The sequence below is a fragment of the Rhineura floridana genome, chromosome 15 (genome assembly GCF_030035675.1).
Source record: "Rhineura floridana isolate rRhiFlo1 chromosome 15, rRhiFlo1.hap2, whole genome shotgun sequence".
NCBI lineage: Eukaryota > Metazoa > Chordata > Lepidosauria > Squamata > Rhineuridae > Rhineura > Rhineura floridana.
This window is the reverse complement of record NC_084494.1, coordinates 16,897,663-16,923,238: the sequence shown is the minus strand read 5'-3', so window position 1 is coordinate 16,923,238 and position 25,576 is coordinate 16,897,663. Positions and strand designations below refer to the sequence as shown.

Here is a 25,576-nt window from a genome sequence, read left to right as displayed (position 1 = left end):
GCAGCTTCTCCAGGGTTTCAGGCAGAGACATTTTCCCAGTTCTACCTGGAGATGCCAGGGATTGAACCTGGGACCTTTTGTACGCAAAACAGATGCTCTGCCACTGAGCTTTCCCTTCGGGCAATCTCCCAGGGGCCACATGTCAGTGGTGAGGGGGGCCAGAAGCAAAAGTGGGCCAAGCAACTAATGTAAATGTCCCCTTTGTACAGTAGGCTAGTTTCTGCACACTCGCCCCTCTCTGTCCTCCATCCAGGCATGCAAAAGGCATGATCAAGGACACATTTCAGCCAGGCAAAAAGCCCTCAAGGAGGAGGATAGGGATGGTGAGGGGTGCAGCCTGGAGAGAGGGGGTGTGGCAAGGGGAGAATCCCAAGGGCCAGGTAGTGAGGCTTGGAGGGCCGCATATGGCCCCCAGGGTTGAGCTTCCTTCCCCCTGCTGTATACTACAAGGCAAAGTTGCTTAGGAATGTCCTGGAAGTAAATAGGATGATAGTTCAGGGCATGAGTCCTTCTTGGCCAGCGAGCATTTGTTGCCAGTGGGCTAGTTAACAAATGGCTGAGAATGGAGAAGCAGTGCTGTCGTTGCTGTAGCTCTTGCGTTGGTCCTGCTGCAAGATGTTATCCTGTCTGTAGAGAAGAGGAAGGGCTCTAGCTCTGTGGGAGAGTATCTGCCTTGCATGCAGAAGGTCCCAGGTTCTACCCCTGGCATCACCACATATTTGATTTATTGAACTCAGTTCCTCCCAAAGGAGCCCAGGGTGGCCGTCAATAAGCGTTGAAACAATCACAGTTTAAAAACAATTCCCAAATGCAGAGGTGGAGAGATGCCTTAGAACAGCCTTTCCCAACCTTTGGGTCCCCAGATGCTGCTGGATTACAGTTCCCATAATTCTTGACCATTGGCCATGCTGGTTGGGGCTGATGGGAGTTGTAGTCCAGCGGCATCTGGGGACCCAGAGGTTGGAGGAAAGGGTGGCTTGGAGAGACTCCCTCTTTGCAGCCCTGGAGAGCTGCTGCCAGTCAGCACAGACCAGAGCTTGGAAAAGTTACTTTTTTAAACTACAACTCACATCAGCCCCTGCTAGCATGGCCACTGGATTGGGCTGATTGGGGTTGAAGTTCAAAAAAGTAACTTTTCCAAGCTCTGCTCTTCAGGCCTCCTTGCCCACAGTGCCTTACTCTGGAAGACCCTAAATCACAATGTAAGAGCCTTCCTCAGAGCAAGGCAGAGGAGAGTGACATGGCCCTGTTGATGATGCAGCAGAAAAACCTAGAGCGCTATCAGCAGGATGAGGAGGCCAGTCCATGAGGGTGGCAGCAATAGTGGAGAGGAGGTATGTGCATGTGGGGAGCATGTGCTGCTCCTCAGGTGACACAATTTCTTGCACCTGCCCTGCTACCAAGGAGTAGTAAATAGCCTATGGATTACAGACAGTACTAGGCTTGAAGGACCAACGGTCTGGCTCAGGGTCAGGCTGCTGCTTTGGTTCCCGAGAAGTATTTGGTACTCTCCATCCTTTATGAGAAGAACCTTCAGTGGACATCCATCTCCTCTCATCTCCATCTTACCTCCTACTGACTGTGTGACCTGGCAGGAATGGACAAGAGCCAAACTGGAACTAAAGTCTCTCTCTCTCTCTTCACAAACATGTGAGATTGCACCCTGGTAGGATTCGGGTGTGTTTTAATCTGGGACCAGTGAAAGGGCATTCAGGGATGACTCCTCTGCATTAAGGCCTCTTGAGTTTATAGCCCAAGAAGCATATTCTAATGTCAGGAGTGATGCAAGAGGGTGGTACGTCCTTTCCTTTTCCAGAAAGAGTTTCTCCTGTTTGGTTGTGACCAATTGTAGCCAACCTACTTCCTTGCCCTTTGCCTGTTTGAACTTGTGGCTGCCCTGCGTTGCAACAGCTTTGCTCTTTCCAAATTGCCACATGGCAGCATCAGGGTATGCTTTTCTCCTTCTTAATGGGTGGGATCCAGAGATCTTCTTGCATGACTGGAAGACATTTCTCCACATGAAAAGGGCTGGGATCTTTACTTTCACCCCAAGCTCTCCCTGCTATGTCCTTGGCTTATTCAGTAGAGCCTCATGACTTGGGAGTAGCCTTTCAGAAGTGTGCAGGATGATCCGGTGGGGCAGTGAAAGCAGTGGAGACAGGAAAGCCAGATCATGTTGTTATGCATGGGTATAAGTCAAGCAGAATGCATGGTCCTAAACAAGCAGCCTCATACCTGGCATTGCTCGGGAATTCTAAGAAACCGAAAGAATCAATGCAGTTTTGAAGTCAGTGCCATTTTGAAAGGTTCAGTCCACCATCTTGATTCATAATGGTGTCCAGTTGTATCCAAAATAGCCTGCTTCTTGATCTCAGGAATCATTACGCAAACTTTGGCTACAATATCTTAAGCGGTGTTCAATTGCTGGTAAAGAAACAGCTTTCCACGAAATATAGTAGACATGCTGTGGATAACTGCCCCCATATACCTGCCAACTTTTCTATAGCTATTACCAGGGCCGGTTCTAAAGGGTGGCCAGGTTGGGCACTGGCCCGACGGCTCCTGGAGCTACAGGGGGCCCCTCAGCTGCCCCTCCGCTCCCCTTCCGTGATCCACGTCCCCCCATGTCTCCCCACTTACCTGTCTGTTCTCTTTTACCGTTGCCCTTAACAAAGATGGCGGCTGTGGTTTCCCTAAGGTACTGAAGCCCCTGCCGCCATCTTAGTTGATGGTAGAGATGCGCACGCATAGCACACATGCGTGCCATCAACAAAGATGGCGGTGGAGGCGTCATGCCCTTAGAGAAACCGCGGCCGCCATCTTCGTTAATGGCAACGGTAAAAGACAGCAGACAGGTAAGTGGGGGGGGCTGCGCGCGTGCACGCAAACACAAACACGCACAGACGCTGGGGCCCAGGGCAAGGTGATGCCCAAGGGCCCCAGCATTCCTGGAGCCAGCCCTGGCTATTGCTGTCATCATAGCCCGAGTGGCAAGCAAATCCTTCATAGGTGGGAAATGCTGGTTTTCCACCCATTTTCTTCTTTTTGTTCTGATTTGCATCTGTTACCCTCCTCTAACTTAGAACCACTGCTCCCCACTACATGTCCCACCACGATACAAACAGATCTCTGCTTGCAGCCTGTGCACTATTATTATCCTTCCCCCCCCACTTCTAGTACACACAGTAATTCGTAATGCTTAGATCATTTAATCCTCACTTGGCCTGGGGCAGACTGAATGCTGGCAGACAATGGTTTGCAAACAGAAGCAGCCTGGTGCACGTGAGCTTCCTCCCCTCTCTGGAGCAATGCCCTGGTAGCCACTTGCCTCGTGGGACGTCAGATGTCCAGGCATCCCTTAGGCCTGTAGTTCTTAACCTTGTTTTTGGTTCACGAACCCCTTAAAGAATCTGATGAAAGCTGAGAACCCCCATAAATAAATAAACAAATACAGTTTGCTTTTTTGCATTGGAAACTGATTTTTTTTTGCACCCAGTTCACCCCCCCCCGAAGCCCCATCCATGGATTCCAGGTTAAGAACCCCTGCTTTTGACAGTCCTCATTAATGTATAGAAAGGCACATACAGAGACAGTTGGTCTTTTAGGAATCCTGGTCCTAAGGTATAGAGAGTTTTAAAGGTTATAGGCAGCACTTTGAATGCCTTACGTGGTGATGATGGTGATGATAATTAACATTTATGTAGCGCTTTCAAATCTTCAAAAGCACTTCTCGTGCATTATCTAGTTGCAGTTTTGCAATAACCATGTAAGTTCATTATTACTGTCTGCCATTCTGCTGATAGGGGCATTGAGGCTAGAATTTACCTAGTGAATTCATGGCAGAGATGAAATTTGAACTTCCTGATTCGTAGCCAGGCCTTTTAGCCAATGCACAACATCAGCTGTCTAAAAGCCTGTTCAGCCATAGCTGGCAAAAGGCATTCTGACTATTGCAGATCCACACCATACATTTAAAGCACACGACGTCCCTCCAAAGAATCCTGAGTTTCCCCCTCACAGAGCTAAAAATTCCCAGCACCCTTAACAAGCTACAGTTCCCGTGATTCTTTGGGGGGGGGAAGTCATGTGCTTTAAATGTGTATTGTATGTGCTGTGTTTAGGTGTATTGTGTGGAGCTGTAACTAGTCATTGCTATCCCCTGGACAGCCAGGAGGTTGGGTCCATCAGTTCCCCCAAGTTGCAAGTCTGAGCCTTGGCGGGTGGGGGGAGGGGATGTCACCCAATTCAGCACACCAACAAAAAGTTGATCTTTTCTCCACTTGTCTTTCAGGCCTAGTTCTTTCTGTATCCTAGGATTAAACTGCAATTCTGTCACTGCCTGAAAGTGGTGTGTGCCACTGAATCGAGGGCTGAAAAACTGCAGTGGAGCCACTTGAACCTGCAGAGCATACTGCCATAAAGCACCGCTGCTGCTGCAAAATGCAGTGAGATGCATCTCTCTCCCTCCCTCTCCCTCTCCCTCTCGTGTCTTCTTTCTCTTGGATTTGCAATGCAGTGCGCTTTCCTGAACACTTAACAAGGCCAACATGACCTAAGGGCTTCAGTGTATCCTTCCATCAACTTCCCATGTGCATCTGATTGGCCACTATGAGAACAAGACGCTGCATTAGACGGGCCTTAGGATGGGCCTGATCCAGCAGTGCTATTTTATGTTCAAAGGGACAGGCCAGCCAAGCTGCATAGTGCTCAGCTCAGTCTGATCTTGCTTTTCCCTTTGCGCATGACTCTGTGGAACCCTGCAGCATGAGGAGAAAGTGGATGCAATGTTCCAACCAGACAGATCTCTCCAGGAAAGGCATTTGATGCTGAACCACCTTCAGGCCACTGCTGTAATGGGCCAAGGCAGGAATTGCCACGCTATCAGATCTTGCTCCCTTCTCCTCCGCTTCTCCTAGGACTCGGCTGGACTATGCAGGGAATATCCTGCAGCAAACAACTGGTTAGACAAGTACCCACCCACCCCTCCTCTCCATTGCCTTTGGTTGAGTTCACTGGTGAACTTCATTCAGCATCCGGTCCTGAGAAGGATGGAATTTAGCTCCTTTGCCCTTGGGGAACTTTTCTGCCTGCATCTATACGTTGTCTTTAATAACCCCTCTAGGACATTTTTTAGATACCTGCCCTGAATAAATAGACAAGGATCTTGAGGAGGGAGAGGCTATTAAGAACCACTGTATGCAATGGAAATTGGCAGCAAGGGAAGGAAGGGTGCTGTCCAACATTAAAGCAGCTGGAGGGTTCTAGCCAAACTTATATGGCAGGGATGGAGGAGTCCTTTGGATGTTGCAGGTCTCCAGCTACCATAAGGCCCAGCCAGCATGGGCAATGGTTATGGATGTTGGTAGTTGAGGACACCAACATCTGGAGGGTCACAGATTTCCCATCCCTGTTATACAGCCCAGTTCACATGTCACACAGTAGACCGTAGCTGATGGTTAACTATTGTGAACACACTGAACTGGGCTTTTTTTGCTCCTCTTTGCTGCCGCTGGGGAGAAACAAACTACAGTTCCTAGCTGTCTGATGTTGTCCATTCACTGGTAACCTCCAGGCTGGATTACTGTAATGCGCTCTGTGTGGGGCTGCCCTTGAGGTTGGTGCGGAAGTTGCAGCTGGTGCAAAATGTGGCAGTGCGACTGCTTACTGGGGCAGGGTATCGCCAACATGTCACCCTGCTGCTGAAATAATTGCACTGGCTGCCCATTAGCTACCGGGCCAAGTGCAAAGTTCTGGTTTGGTGTATGAAGCCCTATACATCTTGGGGCCAGGATTCTTGAAAGATCATCTTACCCCTTATATTTATTTATTTATTATTTGATTTATATCCCACCCTTCCTCCCAGCAGGAGCTCAGGGCGGCAAACAAAAACACTAAAAACACATCAAAACATCATAAAAACAGAACTTAAACTACATTAAAACTAAACAACTTTAAGAACATTTTTTTAAAAAAAGCTTTAAAAACATTTTTAAAAAAGGGTTAAAAAACATATAACACAGATGCAGACTGGGATAGGTCTCAACTTAAAAGGCTTCCTGAAAGAGGAAAGTCAAAAGGTGCCGAAAAGATAACAGAGATGGTGCCTGCCTAATATTTAAGGGGAGGGAGTTCCACAGGGTAGGTGGCGCCACACTAAAGGTCTGTGTCCTATGTTGTGCAGAACGGACCTCCTGATAAGATGGCATCTGCAGGAGGTCCTCACCTGCAGAGTGCAGTGATCGACTGGGTATATAAGGGATAAGACGGTCTTTCAGGTGGACCTTTAGTGTTGCGGCACCTACGCTTTGGAATTCCCTCCCTTAAATATTAGACAGGCACCATCTGTTATCTTTTCGGTGCCTACTGAAGACCTGCTTTCAATAAGCCTTTTAAGTACAGACCTTATCCCGGTCTGCGTCTGTGTTGGAATTACTTTTTAAGATGTTTTTAAAGCTTTTTTAAAAATGTTTTTAAAGATGTTTTGTTTAATATGTTTTTAAAGATGTTTTGTTTAATATGTTTTTAAAGATGTTTTGTTTAATATGTTTTTAAAGATGTTTTTAAGATTTTAGAGTATTTTAGTGTTTTGTTTGCCAATCTGGGCTCCTTCTGGGAGGAAAGCCGGGATATTATTAATAATAATAATAATAATAATAATAATAATAATAATAATAATAATAATAATAATAATAATAATAATAATAATAATAATAATAATAAATGGGTCATGGTTTGTTTTGGTCCCAACAAACCATGATCCCTAGTTCAGATGTAATGCTAAGCTATGTGGTTTGTTTCCTCGCAATGTAAGCTGGGAGAAGTAGGTTAGACAAAATGGGTGCAATTTCCTTGTGCACAATAAGCCATTGTTTATGATTTGTTGTGATGTGCAAGTGAGATCAGTTAAGGCCTATATTGTAGCTAATGGCCATCTTCCATAACTCAACAAAGGCAAGGTGTTTTATTCCCCTCTTGGTTGTGATCTTGTGACTCTTCAAGAGCTCTGTCAGAATAAGGGAGCTGATGGAGGGAACAAGGATTAGAGATAAGGAGTTTTTGAAAAGGGCTCTGTGTCAGTCATGGCTGAAATTCCAAGAAAACTGCACATGAGAGTTTTGGTGTTTCGATACTGGTGGAACAAACTTTGCATGACACTCTCCCAACCCCCCTCAAAAAGACGTTGGCAACGGAGACTGCCCTGAATGGACTTCAGCAAGAAATAAAAAAAGAAAATAAAAAGAAATAAAAAGCTTCTTCTTTTTTTTAGCTGTTGTTTTTATGTGCCTTCAAGTCGATTTCGACTTATGGCAACCCTATGAATCAGCGACCTCCAATAGCATCTATTATAAACCACCCTGTTCAGATCTTGTAAGTTCAGGTCTGTGGCTTTCTTCCATACAAGATCTGAACAGGGTGGTTTCCTTACAAGATCTGACCAAGGGCTGGTTATTAAACAAAGAATGAGCATCAGGTCCATACACTTTCCATTTTATCACCTCCTGTTGCCTTGGCACTTGGATCCTTTTCACTTTAAACCACTGTTCCCTGTTGCGTCTGAAACAGGGAACTGTGATTTAATGTCTTTTTACTAAACAAGATCTCAAACTGTGACCTGAGCCTAGTTGAAGATCCAGGTTAGTAAATGGACATGGACATAACAAGGGAGAGTGGTTCTAATTTAATCAGATCACAATGCTGAAATGAACGCATGAGGAGAGAGTATGTGGACTAACCAACATGTATTACTTGTTTTCTAAACAGTGGTTTAGGAAGCCAGGATCATTGCATCTAACCCCCCCCCCCATAGAGTGGCAACTGAAAGCATAGGGGCAAGGGTGGGAATCTTTTGGCAGTCCAGATGTTGCTGAACTACAACTCCCATAATCCCTGGCCATTGGCTGATGGGAGTTGTAGTTCAGCAACATCTGGAGGACTAAAGGTTTCCCACTCCTGGTGTGTCAGAGAGAGAAAGAGAGAGGGAGAGAGATTAACTAACTCACTGGTGAGCCAAAAGCAAGATGGCAGCCCTTTTCCAGCTACTGATCTCTCGGGGTTCCTCTGTTCAAGCAGAGAAGAGCTGCTTAGTGTCTGTGTTTGCCTTGATGACTCTTAAGGCAGCAATTACAAACGGGGTTTGTACTCGGCAGGATGAACACTGTATTTTTCATGCTACCTTTTGATCCATTTCCTTGCACACACACCCTTCCCTTGTGGGATACTAGTTTCCTGACTCTCTGATGTCAGCACACCTGTTGGCAGCCTCTGATAAGTGCTTCTGTGGGCTTAGATCGCTTCTCTCTCCCTCCCCCTTTTGTCACTCCAGGTCCTCTACCATCTTTTTGAAGAGTTTGCCACGTTTGACAAAATCACTTTTACCGACATCATCCTGGGCTTCCTCAGCTTCTTTGTGGTCTCTCTGGGGGGCGTCTTTGTTGGGGTCGTCTACGGCGTCATCGGGGCCTTCACCTCCCGCTTCACTTCCCACATCCGCGTCATCGAGCCCCTCTTCGTATTTCTTTACAGCTACATGGCGTACCTCTCTGCAGAACTTTTCCATCTCTCAGGCATCATGGCGTAAGTATGGGGCTCGTGTGTGTGTGTGTGTCCTTGGCTAACCTAGTCTGGAAACTGCTTTGGTGGGAATGTAGGAAGCTCCTTATACTGAGTCAGAGCATTCAGGGGTTGCTGGGGATTGAACCTGGGGCCCTTTGCATGCAAAGCGAGTGTTCTGCACGCACTGGAGGCTCAGACCTTTGTAAGGGGTGAATCCCTCGTGGTTTGCTACACCTCTGTGGGCTTTTCCACACTTGAACCTGAAAAGAAGAAACAACCATTTAACATTTGTAGTAACAAAATGTTTATCCTGCAAGCAGAATACATGGGTCAGATTAAGAAAGGCATACAGGCTTTGCTTTCAATTATGTAAACCTTGTACATTTGGGAAGAATTTGGCTACTTGCTCTTCTCCTGGATCAGGTGCGGGGAACCTTTGGCCCTCCAGATGTTGGTGAACAACAAATCCCATCAGCCCCAGGCAGCACGGCCAATGGCCAGGGAAAATGGGTGTTGCAGTTCAGCAACATCTGGAGGGCCAAAGGTTCCCCATACCTCTGATGAAGGCTTCATTCATCCATGTGAATGTGGGTAATCTGTGTCACATTTGATCCTACGAGTGCTTAGAATTTATACAATGCTTTTCCAGAGTATCCAAAGTGCCTGCTTTGTATATATTATCTCAGCAAACCATAGAACAACCCTGCAAGGCAGACCAGTATCACTGTTCCCCCATATTACAGATGACAGACTGAGATTCAGAGACAGAGGCTTGCTTAAGCATACCAAGTTTTTTTTTAATTTAAATATTTGTGTACTGCCTTTCACGCAGAATAACAAAGCGGTGTACAAAGCACAAAATTCAGAATAAAGCAATAGTTGCTAGGTCAGCGGCAGGTAGTTAAAAGAGTCCAACAGATATTGCTGGCCAGAAAAAACCTCCAAGAAGTAGTGTGTTTTGAGCAAGTGCCAAAATTGCATCAATGCAGGTTCTTGCCTCAATTTAGAGGGGATGTGGCTCCTCAGAAAGGGCACTACTACTGAAAAGACCCTGCCTCTGGTAACTACCAAGTAAACCTCTGGAGGTTGTGGGACAACCAGAAGGATTTCACAGGCATGGGTGAGTAGAGATTTGAACTTAGGACTTTTCTGGCTTCAGCCAACACATATCCAATTGTTCAAAGATGAACATGGGGCATAAATCTTAAAATCCATGTGGCTACCAGTTTGAAACAGTCCTCCTAGACATTTAGTATGGAGTAAGCTGCTCCAAACATAGTGAGACTTTCTTCTGATGCCTCTGTCAGTGTAAATTCACAAGCTGGAGCAGAGATAATCTCAGTGGAGTGGGAAAACGCCTATGTGCATCAGACGTGTATGACCAGGTTGGGCAGACTTTAGGCCCTGGATGTACTCTGCTAAAATAGCAAGGTTCACAACCAGAGCCAGAAGCAAAATCATGGCTATGGGGATGGTGCCAGATGCAAATTGTGGTTTGGATCAGAGCCAATTGCTTCCACCACTCCATGAGCCACACATTGGCCTGGTTCACACAAAATGCTAAGCCATGGTTCGTTTAGCCTAAGTGTAGCCAGAGCTTGGAAACGTTACTTTTTTGAACTACAACTCCCATCAACCCAATCCAGTGGCTATGCTGGCTGGGGCTGATGGGAGTTGTAGTTCAAAAAAGTAACTTTTCCAAGCTCTGAGTGTAGCTGATTTGAATGTCTGAGCCCAGACTAGCAGACTAGCCATGGCTTAATTTCTGGCAGCAATGTGAAACCATGATTTGTTTTTGGTTTATAAACCATGGTCTGCTTTGTGGTTTGGCATTATTGCTCAACCCAACAGCCTTGATTAACCATGGTTTCTGTGGCCACCCAGCCCTGGACATTTGCTAAGCTGCAGAGATACAAAGCAGGAGCCGCTGGAAAACAAACTAAACTTTGAAGAAACAAACCATGGTTTGTTTGCTCATCTGTGAGACAATTTGTGGTTTGTTGAGACAAACCATGTTTTAAAATAAATCACAGCTTAGTGTGAATGAAGCCGCTAAGATAACTTGCATATATAAGTAAAAATCTGCAAGTGAGTTACTATGGATCAGGGATTCTAAAACAAAATTCTAAAATCAGTTAGCAGAGCTGTACAAAAGTCTACAACCAGTTCATACAAGTGAGAGATACTGAGGCTGAGAAATAAGCAATTAGCAAAAGGTCAGCCATCCATACATATATATTCAATTTTACTTACCTATTGGGAATCAGGAACCCTTGCAGATCTGCAGCAAATTACCCAGCCATCTAGCTTTAGGTGGGATCTATCGCCTGATCTACTGACCCTGGTGTATTGAGTTTTTTTTCCTATACAGACTTTGTCTCCATGTAGGAAAACTGTATTGCATGAAGCCGCTCTCAGCTGGACCAAAGAAATACATGGTCTTTTCCTGTTTTGTAACCTTGTTTTCTTAGAGGCTGACATAGCAACAGCTCTCCACCAAGCTCGATGAGTGAGTCATCATCGGGGTTGGTTGCTAGTGAGGCCAGTACTGTCTACAAAATCAGCTAGAAAAGGAACAGTGGCTCCCACCTGCATAGTTTGAAACCAGCAGGAAAAAGAACTGCAATCTGATCCGGGCAATAAATCATGGGAGCAATGCAGAGGAAATTAGAAAAAAAAAACCCAACTCCCAACTGGTAATACTTGTATGCATGGCCTGAGGATTTATTGCAGCCTTCCCCAACCTTGTGCCCTCCAGCCAGCTGTGCTGGTTGGGGCTGATGGGAATTGTAGTCCACAAGTGCTGGAGGGCACCAAGTTGGGGATAGCTGATTTAGTGGGACCTGGGACTTGCTCATCTCAGCAAGTTCCATTACCTGGTGACAGCAATGTAATGTGATGACCTGCAAGATGTGAACAAGCCACCCTAGATCTAACCTTTATGTCACTGAATCTTACCTAAATGATTTCACATGTTTGACTGCCATTCCTCAAGGGCCCGTCTGCACTATACATTTAAAGCAGTATCATGCCACTTTAAACAGCCAGAGCTTCCCCCAAAGAATTCAGGGGGCTATAGCTTGTTAAGAGTGCCAAGAGTTGTTAGGAGACCCCTATTCCTCCCACAGAGCTGCAATTCCCAGAGTGGTTTAATAATCAATCCCTCTTCCCAGAGAACACTAGGATTTGCACTGAATACTGCCCTCTGCCCGTTTCCTTGCTGTCTTAGACCCAATCAAAATGGGCTATTGTGGACTGTGTAAAACCAATGAGGCCTCCCTGATCTTAAGAAGAAATGAACGAACTGTCTGCTCTGTTGTTTCTGCGGCTTTCCATAGCACACATCTTCCTTCCTTACAGGCTCATTGCAGCTGGGGTGGTTATGCGCCCTTATGTGGAAGCTAACATCTCCCATAAATCCCACACCACCATCAAGTACTTCCTGAAGATGTGGAGTAGTGTCAGCGAGACCCTCATTTTCATATTCCTTGGGGTCTCCACGGTGGCCGGGAACCATCGCTGGAACTGGACCTTTGTCATTGGCACCCTTTTTTTCTGCTTGATCGCCAGGGTTTTAGGTGAGAGGCTCAGGTTCTGAGGGGAAAGGTTGCAGGGGTGGTGAAGATGGATATGTCTGTGCCCCTTGCCTGCAACTTGTACTGCTGAGGGCAAACCTCAAATCCTAGATGTGTAGGGCCTAAAAAGAGCCAGAACAACAAGTTTTAACAGGAAAAGCATTCCCCATAACAAATAAAGTGTCTAAATGTTTTACCTGTGTTGAGAGCTGCACGTGTTCTCTGTGCCTGCAGGGTTTGCACATTGTGGCTGCATTTGGAGATTAGAACAAGTCTAGCCTTTCCTTAGGCTCACATTCTCCACCCTTCTCCAGCATGACTTTGAGGAGGAATATGGAAGCTTTCACTTTTGATTTCATTTGACCACAGTTTAGTATTGCATCTGAACCCTGAACTGTGGCTAATCTTAACTAAAGTTTGTTTGAAGTTGGCTTGCTTCAAACAAACCATGGTTAAGATTAACCACACTTTTTCAGGTTTGAACCATGTGTGGTTAATAAAACAAACTTAATTGAAAGCTTTCAGGCTTTTCCTTGTGGCTGGAAGGAGGAAAAATGGGAGGGGAATTGTTTTAGTCCAAGGGGAAGCTAGGCTCCTTCCCGCCCCAGAAAACCATGGTTTGTCCAAACACTGAGTCTTACTGCTTTTAAAGACAGCGCTTCAAACCTTCTTGTATCCATGTCTGTGTGTGTTCAGTGACTCCATCAGCCACGTGTGGAAGCATGCACTGACTCCAGGACAGATTTCTAAGGCTGAAAAGGTAGAGTGGTCAGAGTCAGGGCAAAGGTCTGTCAGAAGTGCCAGGGCCAGAACTGGGAAGACACAGTGCTCATGTAGTGAGGCACTGGGGGTTGGCGTGCTCTCTGGGTTGGGGCACGTTCTTAAGCTCTGCAGTGACTCCCCTCCCCCCCAAAAAAACCCTGTCCATTGCCCCCACGGACCTAGAAGGACTATATTATTACTGTTACTAATTTTCAGTTTTTCAGAGTTGTGGCTCTCTGTCTATGGAAGCTCTTCCAGGTGAGCTCCGCCTGGCACCTTCACTGACATGTTTTCGGCGTTAGGTAAATACCTTTTCCTCTAGGCCTTTGATGGACTAAGCTGATACTGTTCTATTGTCAGTGTGCTGCCAAAGCTTCCTAAGGCTTTTAATGGGGTTCTTGCGGGTTTTGTGTGCTGTATTAAAAAGTTAATGTTTTATATGAATGTTTGTTTTTTTCTCTGCGGTAATGCACGTTTCTGTTTCTAAATGTCAGTCGCTTGGAGACCTTTTAGGTAACAAGTGACTAATATTATTCATATTGTCGTTTGCTGCGTAAGCGACTGCAAAGCTTCAGAAACATAAAGCATAACATAAAATCCAGAAGGAAAAACAGCGATACATTGCAGCAAAAGCCTTACAAAAATCCATAGAACAGCAGCAAACAATTTTGGCAGCAAAACATGTATCATCCAGCATGTCATCATAATCCATCAAATGTCTAGGAGAAGAGATGTTTTTATGTGGGGGCAAAAGGATTGTTAATAAAGGTGCCAGGCGGACCAAAAGCATTCTACAAACAGGGAGCCACAACTGAAAAGGCCCCCTAGGGGCTTCCAGGTCAGGCTGTTGCTTGGGCAACAACAGCATTTACGGTGCTTGGCTGCTGGCTCTCTGAAGATGCCCATGGCCCAGCACTGAAAGCCAGAGATGTTTTTGGCAGGATTTTTTTATGGTCAAAGCATGGCAGCTTTCTAGTATTTCACGTCATTCTTTTGTCTTGCCTTATGACTGGAAGGATCAGAAAAATGGATGGTATCCACCTTACTCAGAGTAAACCAATCAAAATTAATGGACCTCATTTAGTCATGTTCATTAATTTCAATGGGACTACTCTGAGTAGGACGAGGATACATCCCAAATTATACAAATTTGGCATAATTTCTACCTAAGATGCAGAATTCTCTGTGGTTCCATCTGATGCATCCATAATGGCCACGGTGGAGATATGTACCCTAACCTCTTCCCTCACTGAACACTTGAAAATTGCTGAGCGTTTTGGCGGACCGCCCAATGACTTTTCTGCCTGTTGCAGCAATTGTAATGCACTGCGCTAGATGCTGTATGGTTTTCAATTGTATTTTGATTGCTTCTTTTATTACTTATATTGTATTTTATTGTACTACAATTTGCATTCCATAGAATTCAAGTTGTAATAAATGAAATACAATATAAGAAATAAAAGAAGCAATCAAAATACAGTTAAGAATCAGTGTGAATATTTAATGTGGACATGCTGCAGACCACCTGAATGAAGTTCATGGACCACTGGTGGTCCATGGACAACCGCTTGGGAACCCCTCCCCTAAACTTTACTTTTCACTTTTATATTATTATTATTACTATTACTTTATCATTTATTCAGGCGTCTTGGGGCTGACTTGGTTCATTAACAAATTCCGCATTGTGAAGTTGACACCGAAGGATCAGTTCATCATTGCCTACGGGGGCCTGCGAGGGGCCATTGCCTTCTCTCTGGGCTACCTTCTTGATTATGAACATTTTCCCATGAGAGAGATGTTCCTCACTGCCATCATCACAGTCATCTTTTTCACAGTGTTTGTGCAGGTAGGCCTGTAGATCTCCTCTATTTCCCAGGCTTGGGTACATCCTTGCAACAGCTGTATAGGATGAGGTTGTTACCACTGGATTGAATTTTCGCAGAAGTTGAACTGTAATGGAATCCTTGTTGAAGGGACACACCTTAGCTGCAATCACACTGAAATACTGGCTTTAAGAAAACAAGAAGCTGGCATTTATTAATGGAAATGCATGTTGGATAGGAAAGATCTTGCACTGATAGCTGGCTAACAAAGGTGGAGATGAAACAAGGCATACTTGTGTCTGTATCTCAAAAGAAGAGAGATGCAAATGGGTCTCCTCTCCAAAGGAGGAGTGGAAACAGAGAGAGCGGGTGCAGGAAATGATGTCAGCAATCCTAAGAATATCAGTCTAACACAGGAAGGAAGATAACATATGTTCAAAAGGAAAGGACAGTCTAGGCATCATGGAAGTTCCTCTCTCTGCCTACTTTTTGCCATGCAGCCACATCAGCCTTCAGTGCAAGCTGAGTTGAACCCCAACAGTTCCGACAGAAGTTCAGTCTACTCATGTAGCAGATAGAGATGGAAGAACAGGGCTGCATCACTTAAGGAGGGGGATACCATTTTTATCCCTCCCCCATGTAAAAACAAAGCAACAGCAAAACCTCCCTGCAGTTTTAAAGAAATTCCCATTGGATCAGGGTTTTTTGTTTTATACACAGAGAGGGGCATTCAAAAACATTATAACCCCCACCCCCACCTGCAAGATTCCTACTTTTTCAGATTTGGGCTAGTGATGCCATTTATCCACTGCAGGATGGAGGACCCATTAAGATGGCTTCTCCACAAAGGCTTATGTATCCAGCTGGGTTCCTGATCTCCCTATACTTTTAGAATTCACTCTCACAGAAGGCAGGGATGGCCACCAACTTGGATGGCTTTAAAAGCGGATTAGACAAATTCATGGAGAATAAGGCTATCAATGCCTACTAGCCACAATGACTATTTTCTGCCTTCGTGATTGGAGGCAGTATGCTTCCGAGTACCAATTCTTGGAAACCGCAGGAGAGGAGAGTGCTCTTGTGCTTTAGGTCCTGCTTGTGGGCTTCCCATAGGCATCTGTTGGTCACTGTGTGAACAGGATGCTGGACTAGATGGGCCATTGGTCTGATCCAGCAGGCTCTTCTTACGTTCTCTTGGGCATTTTTCCTTGGGGATGGTCCTGTTGATCCTCTGCTGACCTCTGGAAAAAGGAAATTACTTGAGCAATAGACCCATTACTCCTGGATACCAGCTCTCTCTTTTCTTATAGAACTAAGGGCAATTTTTTAAAAAAGGGACTAGAATGCAAGTGAAGACTTGAAATGAATCCAGCCAAACACAGACTGGAGTCCATATTTAAGGCCTACTGAATTTAACTAGGCTTATGTCTCTACAGGGAATGACCATTCGCCCTTTGGTGGACCTTCTAGCAGTGAAAAAAAAGCAAGAGACCAAGAGGTCTATCAATGAGGAAATTCACACTCAGGTAATAGTTCTGTTCTACTTTGTGGTGAGTGATCTGTGTATGTTTGCACACCTCTGTTCAGCTGCCTTAATAGGAGGGATGGAGGAGAAGTTCATCCAATCCATGCTGTAAAGTAAACTGACCTAATTTGCCAGTTATGAACTTAACATGCGGATCAAGCTATCAACAGGATTACCTGCTTCTCCAGATTTTGTCATGCACTTTCAGGTTTTTAAAAAATGGAAATGGACTGCCTTTAAGTCCATCCCGACTTATGGCTACCCTATGAATAGGTTTTTCATGGTAAGTGGTATTCTGACTGGATGGTGGATGTCCAACCTGTCCTGGATGGGGTTGCATTTCCCCTGAAGGAGCAGGTTCGTAGCTTGGGGGTTCTCCTAGAACCATCTCTGTCACTTGAGGCTCAGGTAGTCTTGGTGGCACAGAGTGCCTTCTACCAACTTCGGATGGTGGCCCAGCTACGCCCCTCTCTGGACAGGGATAACCTGGCTTCAGTTGTCCATGCTCTGATAACCTTCAAGCTAGATTACTGCAATACGCTCTATGTGGGCTGCCTTTGAAGATGGTTCGGAAGCTGCGGCTTGTGCAAAATGCAGCGGCCAGATTGGTAACAGGGACCAGACAGTTCAAACACATAAAACCGATTCTGGCCCGCTTGCATTGGCTGCCTGTATGTTTCCGAGCTTGAATCAAGGTGCTGATTTTAACCTATAAAGCCTTACACGGCTTAGGACCACAATACCTGATGGACCACTGCTCCCGACATGAACCCACCCATACACTACACTCAACATCTAAGGCCCTCCTCCAGGTGCCTACTCTGAGGGAAGCTCGGAGGCTGACAACAAGGGAGAGGGCCTTCTCAGTGGTGGCCCCCAAATTATGGAATGATCTCCCTGATGAGATGCGCCTGGTGCCAACACTGTTATCTTTTCGGCGCCAGGTCAAGAGTTTCCTCTTCTCCCAGGCATTTTAGCATGTGTTTTTAAATTGTTTTTAATTGTGTTTTTAAATTGTTTTTAATTGTGTTTTTAAATTGTTTTTTGTGTTTTAAAATTTGTATATTTGTTTTTATTGTTTTAATTGCTGTAAACCACCCAGAGAGCTTCAGCTATGGGGCGGTATGTAAATATAATAAATAAATAAATAAAGAGGGGGTTTACTATTGCCTCCCTCTGAGGCTAGTCCTCCCCAGCTGGCTAGGGCCTCCTCAGCTTGCCACAGCTGCACAAGCCAGCCCCTTCCTTGTCCGCTACCGCCAGCTGGGGGGCAACTGGGCTCCTTGAGACTATGCAGCTTGCCCACAGGTGGCAGGGCACGTAACCCCTGAGCCACTCACTGTGGGGGTGATCTTTAGCTGGCCCTTGACACCCAGGGAGGAGAGCCTGGCTGGGAGTCCAGAGTCTATGAGTTCAGGTTTTTAAAGCAGGCACACAAAAAAGCATATTTTATGGAAGGAAAGTATAAAAACATGTTTTATTGGGGGGAAATGTGCACAAAATGCTTATTTTTTTAAAAAAAAGTATATTGAGAAAAATGCACACAAAATGCTTGTTTTAGGGAAATAATGTTTTCCAAATTTATACAATTTAACTGTGTGTGTGTGTGTGTGTTTTAAATCTGCAGAAAACAGGATGGAATACAAATAGGATGATTGTCTATTCCTACTTGCCACTCTTCTTCATATCTGGTGTCAAGACACACACTTATAGAGTACAAAATGACATGTAAAGTACTTTTTTAAAAGAAAACAAAAGCATAAGAGTTTATTGCAGGCTGAAATGTCTCGCATATGCTCTCCCCATTTTCCCTGTCCCAAAAAGTTACCATTGCTTTTCCTCAGAGGAATGGTTGGTACAGCCCTCTGCTGCCACCTAGCAGCTGATCAGGCACTGGACGTAATCCATGTGTTGATTCATTGATGGGTGGCTAGTGGGTTAGGACCACAAATGGGTCACAATTTGACTTAATATGGATCTTGCCAGTGGCAGGAAAAAAGGATGGCAGCATCCATTCCAAACAAATAAGAAAAACCCAAAAGGCAAACTTCACAAGACGCTGAGGGAATACTATCATTTATTTGCAAAAGCATTTCAGTTTTCTAATTATACCTGATGGGTGTTGAGTTATGACATCTCTTTGTCAAAGGTGGTTGATTCTTGTTTCTGGAATAATGAGTTTCTTTGTCTTTTGGGAAATGTTTTTTGCTACCCAAGGTGGAACAGTAAATAGTGTCACAAATACACACACTCCACCAAGTCCAGGTGTCTGCTACCCAAAGTCAATCAAGTTATTTAACATCTGAATATGAAACTCCAATAAGTGCCTCTCCCCTCCCTGGCAGCAATACTAAATTAAATATCTAATAATTTGCTGCCTTTGGAAATCAGCTGCCCAAGATGGCTGCCTCAAACTGTCTCAGGTGTGGGGAATCTTTCGCCTTCCAGATGTTTCTGGACTGCAGCTCCCAACATCCCTGGCCATTGACCATGCTGGCTGAGGCTGATGGGAGTCGTAGTCCAGCAACATCTGAAGGCCAAAGGTTTCCCATACCTGCTCTATCTCGTGGTAGGATCAGCCTGACTGACAAATAGTTGTCATTCTCAAAAGCCATTAGATATATCAACAGAAAATGGGAGTTCCTTTGCACATAAGCTTTATTTATTTAGCAGTTTTTTTCTTCAGGTTAGCTTCTTTAGGCTTGTTGTAGCAGTAAAAAATAAATAGTTGTAGAAAAGTATGAGAATATGGCTGCATTCAGACAGGAGTTTATTCTGTTTTATTTAATTTGGTTTAATGTTGATTGATTTTGTAAATAATCAAGATAATCAAATAAGGATACCCCACAACTATATCACTGTTTAGAACAGTTAATAAAATACTACTAACAGCATTAGTGCCCATGTTGTGTGGTTATGATCTTGATAAGTTGTCATAGAAACAGAGAATGATAAATTATTGTCTCCCTCTGATATGATTAAATATTGTAATGAAGTATGGGATTAATTAATATGCATTAGTGTTTTCACATGTAGTCACCTTTCTGGACTCTGTATATGGTGCTGTAATGTTAAGCATGCAAGGTATAGACCAAATGTCTTATTTATGGCATGTGTCTTTGGAAAATTAATAAATAAAAAGTGAATTGACAATGAGCTACATCCCTTGTTATTACAAACAATGTCCAATAGATGCCTGTGTTGTGCGCTGTCACTGCTGTCACATTTTTTCCTTGGTACAAAATACTGCAGATTAAATGAGTATGTGGGATGGGGACACTTCTCACCAGTTTGTATTTCTGTTGCAGAGATCAGAGGTGCAGACAGTGTGCTGTAGGCAAGGAAATATCCAAGCTTACTTTTTCTCTCTCTCTCTCACTCTCTCTTAAATAGTTCTTGGATCATCTTTTGACAGGGATTGAGGATATATGTGGCCACTATGGTCACCACCACTGGAAGGATAAGTAAGTGTTACTGAGCCAGACGTTTTTCAGAAATAAGATATTGTTTAAAATTATTTAAACTATTGTAATTGCATTTCTGTAACAATTGTGTTTGGGGTTTGTTTTTGGTGTTGAGTAAGATGCCTCATTAACATTTTTGGAGGGTGGGGTGTTAATCTCACATTTCCTCCAAGAAACTCTTGGTAGGTTACGTGGTTCTCTTTTACTTAACTGAACCAGGCTAGCTAACCTCTGGGCCTGCAGTTGTTGTTGGACTCCAACTCCCATCAGCCCCAGCCAAACTGGGAGCTATAGTCCCAAAACACCTGGAGGGCCATAACTGAGACACTCCTGAACTATACAGACTGGATGGATGGTGCTGAGTATAGCCTTCTGTTGCTGTTTTTTCTTGTCTCTCTTCAAAGGCTGAATCGCTTCAACAAGAAATATGTGAAGAAGTGCCTAATAGCTGGGGAAAGGTCGAAAGAGCCCCAGCTGATCGCCTTCTATCACAAGATGGAAATGAAGCAGGCAATTGAGCTGGTGGAGAGCGGAGGAATGGGCAAGATCCCCTCCGCTGTCTCCACCGTCTCTATGCAGTGAGTATTATTCTGAGCAAGGAAGGAGGGGATTTTCATTCATTAAAGGGGAAAAGGTGTGCTGTGATTGGGGGCAACAGAGCACTTCACATCCATTATCTTCTTATAATCATTACGGCAACCCCTGTAAAATAAGTCAGTGGTAGTACCTCCATATTGCAGATTAGGAGGGGACTGAGAGTGAGAAAACTATGGCTTACACCCAGTGGTTCCCAAGCTTTTTTTCCCTATGGCCCAAAATTGCCAAGGTCTAGGCAGACCTTTTTTTATGGTTTTTCCGCCTGTTGTAGCAGTTGTGATGTGTGCTGGGCCAGATGATGTATGATTTTGAATTGTATTTTCATTGCTGCTTCTGTTTCGTATATATTGCATTTTATTGTATGCCACAGAATTCAAACTGAAATACAATAAAACATCCTATAAGAAGTAAGAAAAACAATTAAAATGCAATTCAAAATCAATATGAATATTTAACATGATGGATAAGCCATCTTCCATCTTCAACCACAAATCCACAGACACACCATGGACTACCCAAATGAAGCTCAAGTGTGGAGCACGGTTTGGGAACCCCTCGCTTACACTAAGGCCATCTAGCTTTGAGGTCACCTGGTGATGAAAACGCCATACAAATATACGAATTATTATTATTATTATTATTAAAACAAAAAAACCACTGAGTTTGTGGCAGTGATGTGATTTGATGCAAGGATCTCCTTCTCCGTAGCTCAGTCTCTCTGCTGCTTATGTAATGCCAGTTTGCTGGTTAAGCTTGTTAAAAAGTTAACCAATCTTGCGTATTTTGTTCTTTACCAAATTTGGAGCTCTTCCTTACAGAATCTGGAGCTTTGAAACAAAAGAGGGAATAGCCTGATAGGGGCAACCCGAAGGGGAGATGTCAAGGAAGGGACAGGTAAACTGTGCGTGTCCCATCTTGGCCATTGGAAGCCGTACACAAAGCCAGCTTAGGAGTCAAAACGGATTCCCCCATTCCCTTGGGTTTATTTGTTTAGAAGATTTATATGCTGACCTTCAGCTGTTCTTCCTTGGCAGTTTGCAAAAACAAAGATAAAATATAAGAGGTTGTCTTCAACAAAGCTCTACTCTCTGAGTAGACCCATTGAAATCAATGCACCTAAGTCATGTCAATCAATTTCAATAGGTCTACTCTGGGTAGAACCAGCACTGGATACAACCTAAAGTTAGATCGGCTTTGCTGAGCAACACTAGTGCTGTTGGTGTGATCATATATCCTCCCTGTGTATGATTTTGACCTCTGCAGTGGTGCTCATCTTTTAGCAGGGCAGGGTAGGATTTCTCCTTTTTATAATATTATTGGATGAGCACTTATTTCTTGTATTTTGTTTTCCTTTTGTTATCTGGTTTTTAAATTGATTTTAGCTGTCTTGTATTCCACACTGTTGTTTTTAATACAGCGATTTTTTAAATAAAGTGACAAATAAATGCAATAAATAGTAGTAGTAGCAATAGTAGTAGTAATAGGGAATTTTGCTTTTCCCTTGTAGATAAAACTTTTGAGGTTTTTTAAAAATGTTCTTTTCATCTTTTAGAAATATCAGTCCCAAAACCTTGCCTGTGGAGCGCATCCTGCCAGCTCTGTCTAAGGACAAAGAGGAGGAGATCCGGAAGATTCTGCGCAACAACTTGCAAAAAACCAGACAGAGGGTAAGAAAGAGGATCCCGTTAGCATCTGTGGTCTGGAAAACCTTGGTAGGTCAGAGCTATTTCCAGTGTTGCATCTTCCTGGGTCCCACTCATCAGTCCCTCTGATTCTCACAATCAAAGAAAGAATATATGGGCTGGGACCTGCATTTGCAGCCCGCTGGCAAAACAGGCGAATGGCAGAGCAGATAATTGCTTTGCTACCTGGCCTGGTGATTTTTCCCAATCTGCATCTTGGTCCAATCGTTTGATTGAATGAACTGGCCCTTATTAAATAAATGAAAATTAATCTGAGAGTAGAAGGGCCATTATTGGGCTCTGGGCCAAAGCAAGGAACAGCAAATTGAGACCAGTCAGCTAGAAGATGGGCAATGATGAGCCTGCAAGCTGAGAATGGAACTTGAGGTCATCAGGTAGATCGGCATGCATGCCTAGAGCAATGATACACTTGATTGAGAGGAGAAGTAAGACCTCTACAGCAGAAATGAATGCCCATGGGACTCCTGATCTGTGCAGCCCCAGGGGCCTAGCAAAAATGAGCTGAGAGGAGAGGCCTCTTGTTACATCTACCTCTGTCCAATGTTATAATGGTAGACAAGGCATTTGGGAGAGGGGAAAGTCTGACGGAATAAGTGCCGCCATCTATCTGCTGAGAGTGGGATTGCAGAGCCTTGAGAACATTGGCGCTGTTGAAATGGAAATGGTCTGCCTTCAAGTTCAGAGGGGATATACCATTGCCTCCCTCTGAGGCTAGTCCTCCCCAGTTGGCTAGGGCCTCCTCAGCTTGCCACAGCTGCAAAAGCCAGCCCCTTCCTTGTCCGCAACTGCCAGCTGGGGGGCAACTGGGCTCCTTGGGACTATGCAGCTTGCCCATGCCAGGGCACGTAACAGGTGGCAGGGCACGTAACCCCTGAGCCACTCACTGCAGGGCTCATCTTTAGCTGGCCCTTGACACCCAGGAGACACGAGCGGGGATTTGAACTCACAGACTTTGGACTCCAGCCAGGCTCTCCTCCCCACTGTGCTATAGCAGCTATTCTGTTGGGGCTGTTAGAGAAGATAAATGTGGCCCCTGGGAAGAGAGATGTCACCACTCCCAGATTTTGTGGGCAAGAGGAACGTGGGTCATTGATCACGTACATTTTAGGTGAAGCAACATTAGTGATTCAACCAGTGGGGCAGAATCAAAATTTAATTACCAAACCCCCATGTGTTAGGGCTGTATGTTTTGCTTTTAACAATAATGGCAAGACAAAGCAAGTGACCGCCCCCCTTTCCCATTATTTTTTGTTTACAGTAAAAAAAAAAAAGTAATCTGAACGAATGAAAGCCACGTGAAAATTCATTCAGGATTTTATTCGTTTTTAAGTGTTTTGCATTGAGGAGAAGGGTTCGATCCCTATGTACAGTTCACAGAAAAGTCACAGATAAGGAGAAAAAAGAGAAAGCCCTGAAACTGACACGGCAAGAAGCTGTGTTTAAGTTGGGATAATAGTTAGGCTGCATCTATCCACTTTTTTAGTTCCTTATAAAACCACGACCCTTTGTTCTATTGTTCTGAAATTCATCAGGCCTGATGGCTGGCTGCAAATTTCATTCCATTTGGATGGGAAACACTAAAGTTACAGCAACAGAAATCTGGCTTGGCCTTCCATTGCCATTGGGGAAATTAATGCCGTGCAAACAAATGGAAAAATGAAATGAAAACTATTTTCCTTGCACACTCCCATGCAAGCTTGCTCATTCTTGGGGGAACATTAAAAGCAGGGTTTTTGTTTTTGTTTTTTCTGAAGAAGTCATGGTCAAATAGCTTGTTTCCAGTATCCCCTGAGGAAGAGTGGCTTTGCTCAAAACTTACTGGGGTGTGGGTACCTCCATTTAAAATCAAGACCCTCTTTTTGAATCACTGTTGTCGTTTCCCAGATGTCAGTCGTGTTTTCCCCAGAGTTCTGCCTTAGAAACCACGCTGTCTTCACACAAGGGGGGTAGTTCTGTGTGTAACCTCTTTTGAGTTTCATTTTAGCTGCGGTCATATAATCGACACACTTTGGTGGCAGACCCTTATGAAGAAGCCTGGAATCAGATGTTGTTGAGGAGGCAGAAAGCCAGACAGCTGGAACACAAGGTGCGATTATGTGAGAGCTGTATTGGTGGAGGGGTTGCAATAGAGGCCTGAGGGACTTCAGTGTGAGATCTTTCCCTTCAGTGACTGACAAAGCTAGGCCTGCTTCAGGGCCTGCATTTCCATTTCCAATTGCACTTTGTCAGCCTCTTCAGTGCTCTAAATTTCTTTCCCCTTTGAACTCTGAAAGTGATGCTCATCCTAAATCAGTGTCCTTCAACCTAGGTCCTCGGATGCTGTTGAACTACAACTCCCATCATCCCTGACTATTGCCTAAACTGGCTTGGGATGATGGGAATTGTAGTCCAATAGCATCTGGGGACCCAAGGCTGCCCTAAGTGACCCAAATCACATTCTTTGCATAAAGTCATTTTTAATTTTAATTCTTTAAATATATATTGCATACACTACAGTAAGTCAGTGCTACAAGTTGCATGTACTAAAATAACCAAAGAATCCAAAATAATCCACATCAACAAACAATGATGAATACACTGTGGGACCCCTCCCCCCAATTCTTAACTACAGACTTTTTCTTATTTTTTTTTAATTTGCAAATTTAGCAAAGAAAGAAAAGGTAGAAATAAAAAAAGATTATTAGATAATAATAATATAAGGAAAAGAAATAATAATATATCAACTTATCAGTTCGCATTGCAGATACAGTATCCATCAGTACATCCATCTTAAGTTAAACATAGAGGTTAATATAAGCCCTCCAGATGTCCAAATAGGCATCCACGTGAAATTGATGTCTATATGAAGTAAGTTCAAATGTAGCCAGGGCAGTGAGGTCCTTGGACCATGGTGTAATAGACGGTGGGTGTTTATCCTTCCAGGCTCAAAGTATAAGTCTCTTAGTGACCATAAGGGCTCACAAAATCCACTTTGTTGTCTTGCCCTTAATTCCCATATTACAGGAATATAATTTAAAAGTCCATGAACAACTGCAAATATCAAGGATTTCACCAATATAAAATAGATACAGACAACAACTTCAGACCAAAAAGAATTTATCACTGGGCAATTAACTAGAGTCTCAATCCACACTGAAACCTTACGAGGAGAACACTACATAAATATAAACTGTGCAAAAATCAGAAAAAGAAAGTAAAAGAAGAGTGGGGGAGCTGCTAAAGGCTCATCCATAATAATCTATATAAAAAAGAAGGATCTAGGATGCAATCCAAACCCCCTTTCCACCAAGCCTGGAAAGGGAGGGTGATGGATTGTGCAGATGTGTCCCTACACTCAGCCCTGCTGGCCTCTGACGGAGAGAGGTGGATATATGTGGGGAGGGGGTGGAAGGGGAAGAGCTTTTTCCATGTGGCGGTTCTGTGGGGAGAAGGCATGGAGATAAGAATTTTCAAAAGAAGGTGGCTGGTAAGAGATGAGCTTGACTTCATCTTGGAGAGAGGGAGATACAGAGAGGAGATGCCATTGGGGTCTCCGAGATGGAGGGCTCTTCAACAAATATCTGTTGCTTTTCTG

At 44.2% G+C, this 25,576-nt stretch overlaps 1 protein-coding gene across 1 annotated transcript in view; it reads left to right on the top strand.

Annotated features, from left to right (window-relative positions):
* The window catches only part of SLC9A1 (solute carrier family 9 member A1), a 108,859-nt gene that overhangs the window by 76,698 nt on the left and 6,585 nt on the right, over positions 1-25,576 (top strand). Inside the window, exons 3-10 of the mRNA XM_061596370.1 lie at positions 8,324-8,574; positions 11,914-12,131; positions 14,534-14,736; positions 16,150-16,239; positions 19,632-19,702; positions 20,107-20,280; positions 21,852-21,966; positions 23,987-24,088. Coding sequence (XP_061452354.1) covers positions 8,324-8,574; positions 11,914-12,131; positions 14,534-14,736; positions 16,150-16,239; positions 19,632-19,702; positions 20,107-20,280; positions 21,852-21,966; positions 23,987-24,088 — 1,224 coding nt within the window. The remainder of the gene's footprint in view (positions 1-8,323; positions 8,575-11,913; positions 12,132-14,533; positions 14,737-16,149; positions 16,240-19,631; positions 19,703-20,106; positions 20,281-21,851; positions 21,967-23,986; positions 24,089-25,576) is intronic.